This window comes from Pinus tabuliformis, chromosome 6, assembly GCF_031772625.1.
Source record: "Pinus tabuliformis cultivar Carrire ecotype Pingquan chromosome 6, CPIR1, whole genome shotgun sequence".
Lineage (NCBI taxonomy): Eukaryota > Viridiplantae > Streptophyta > Pinopsida > Pinales > Pinaceae > Pinus > Pinus tabuliformis.
In genome coordinates this window covers 158,962,979-158,965,802 of record NC_142292.1, presented here as the reverse complement: position 1 = coordinate 158,965,802, position 2,824 = coordinate 158,962,979, and the positions used below count along the sequence as shown (strand labels likewise).

General features: G+C 43.1%; 1 protein-coding gene across 1 annotated transcript; it reads right to left on the bottom strand.

Annotated features, from left to right (window-relative positions):
• Positions 1-578: 578 nt before the first annotated feature.
• Positions 579-1,196, bottom strand: LOC149257870 (uncharacterized). The gene has a single exon (XM_089389802.1). The coding sequence runs from the start codon at positions 1,194-1,196 to the stop codon at positions 579-581; it is 618 nt and encodes a 205-aa protein (XP_089245928.1).
• Between the last annotated feature and the right edge of the window lie 1,628 nt (positions 1,197-2,824).

Genomic DNA, 2,824 nt, shown 5'->3' with positions numbered 1-2,824 from the left:
ACTATCAAATTAATTGATGATCTCTTCGGACTTAGCAATGAAGTTCATAGTAACAAATAATTTATTGTGTTTGATTTAGAACTCATCATGAGTGACCGTGAAATATGGAACGCCCTAAATTGCCAAATAAATAATGATTATCTATACTCCGTGGTTACCACTGCAATTAATAATGACAATGCTTATATTGTAAAAGATACGAGTCATGGCTAGGACCATGGATAGAAATTCTAGATCTGGTCATGTGCAATTAATAACGACAATAGTTATATTGTGAAAGATACGAGTAACGGCTAGGACCATGGATAACAATTCTAGATCTGGTCATCTGCAATTAATGATGACAATAGTTATATTGTGAAAGAAACGAATCATGACTAGGACCCATGGTTAAAAATTCTAGATCTGGTTAAGGAACGAACATCAGAAATCCCTACCTATATTGCGACGAGAAAAGTCGAAGTACCCGGTAAATGGAGGATGATATCCGGTGTGTGATTTTGTTTGTAAAATTATCGGAACCCCAGCAAATAAGCGCTCCCGAATCCAGTGCTCTCAATTCCAAGCCCTCGACTCCCTCACTCCGATGTCCCACCGCCGCCACCGCATCTTCTCTTACTCTTCTGAGCTACACCCGATCCAATCTCTGAATTGGAAGCAAGGGCATCGGGAAAGTTAACTAGAGCCCTGCTTCCGCGGATTCTGAAGGCAGCACGGTCGTACGCGAGAGCGGCCTTTTCGGCGGTGTTGAAAGTGCCCAGCCAAACCCTAGCCCCCTTCTTGGCCGGATCTCTTATTTCTGCTGTGAATTTTCCCCACGGCCGATTCCTCACGCCTCTGTAGTGCATCTCCTTGCTCTCATTCATCTCCCCATTCTGCTCTTCTTCTTGTGCCTGTGGCATTACAAATGAAGAAGAGGAGGAAAGGTGGTGTTGTCGTTTTGTAACTTTATTCTCATCGCCTTCTGCCGTTGATCTGCTGCTGCTATTTTGACACATGCACCTGCTGGCGGTGGTGGTGTTGGGAAGATAATCCAAGCCTCCAGTAGTGGTGGTGTTGGGAAGATAATTCCAGCTGCCGGTGGTGGTAGGCGAGGAGGTGGGAAATGGATTTATGGTATCAATATCGTCTTCCACTCCCAGCAAATGGTGGCGAATGAACTCCAACATGTTGGTTGTTGCCCCTTCAACTTCCATGGTTGTCTCTCCCTACTGGTACGGCTTGAAGTAGCAGTCTTTCTCTGCCGCTACTTGTGATGGAGAACGATGAAGATGAAGAGGAGGGGGATGGATTTATAACAAATCTATATGTTGTTGTCAACTACCAGCAAATGGTGGAAAATCGACTCCATGTGATTGCCGTGATCGATTGTCAACCCTGAATGTCCATCTTGGTCTCAATCATCTTCAAATTCAAACTTGCTCAGGCGGCGGCCAGTGGTGGAGGAGGATCAAAATAGAGTATATTATTATATATTTTAAATTATATAATATTGAATAAAATAACATTTGCAGATTTTGAGTTTCAACCGGCAACACTAATCCTGGCTAAGCTATCTGTCTTCGACTATTTCTCGTGCGTCGTCACAGTGGTACAAACTTTGTAGTTTTGAAAAGACACAGATATACCTGATAAGTGTTAATGTATTCGACAAACGTGATTAATCCATCAGACGGGTACAAAATTTGAAGTTTTGAAAAGACACAGACATATGTGATTAGTGTCAATCTATTGATATATGTGATTAGTGTCAATGTATTCGACAAACGTGATTAATCCATCAGTTCCGTCTTCAATACATGTGATTAGTGTCAATATATTCGACAAACGTGATTAATGCATCAGTTGCGTCTTCTCTTTCTGCAACATATTTTATTTTGATATAGGAAAACAGCGATACTGCAATTCACACGTCAAATTTTGAAGAGTGCTTTGGTTAGGTACAATGAACGGTAAAGTTTTGTTATTAACAATTTCAAACACTATAGAGGAAGCAATAGACTGTTCATGCGAAAGAATAGCTTGATTGTGACAAAAATTGAAGGAATAAAATGAAGTGGAGCACATGATTGTTATGGTTAGTATTAAAAATCAATTAAATAAGATTACAATGGAAACGTTGCTGATAAACGATTTGAGTGAAATTTGATTTAAACTCGACTAATGGAAACTAGATTAAGACAAGACACTTGGAGGGACAGTTTTGACACTTACTCTTGCCACTCTACCCTCCTCCACCCGTCACCTTAGTCGGACCCAACCGTCCGCCGCCTCCCCATAGCCCCTCCTCCTCTGCTAGCCTCCCCCCTACCCACACCATCCGCACCCTTCCCTGCCCACACCCTCCCTGTCACGCCCCCAATTCTTTTTTCCTTAAATTGGCTGTGTGCGGCACCGCCTAAGTTACCAACTCTTTCCATAGTTAAATTAACTTTATGAACTACGCCTTCAACAATTCATAATAACCATGAGTTAACATTATTAATGTGCGGAATCCATTAATAATAACATGAACAGCAATAATAACCCAACAATATGCAAGAGGAAATCTTCTTTTATTATATATGAAGAAATATTACAATGGCCGGGAGCAACGCTCCACCGGCGTTTATAACCAAGGCGGGCGCCCGCCCGTGCAAGAGCACACGGCGGTCACACCTCGCCTACCCAACAATACAATATACAATAACGCGCACACAAGACTTTGCCCGAATGGGTGGGCGCGCCCGTGCACACCCGCACGACCCACAAACGACTTGCGCTCAACTGAACTCACACCTGGCGGACGGGCGCCTCACTACGCCCTCCACCCGCTCCTCCAACT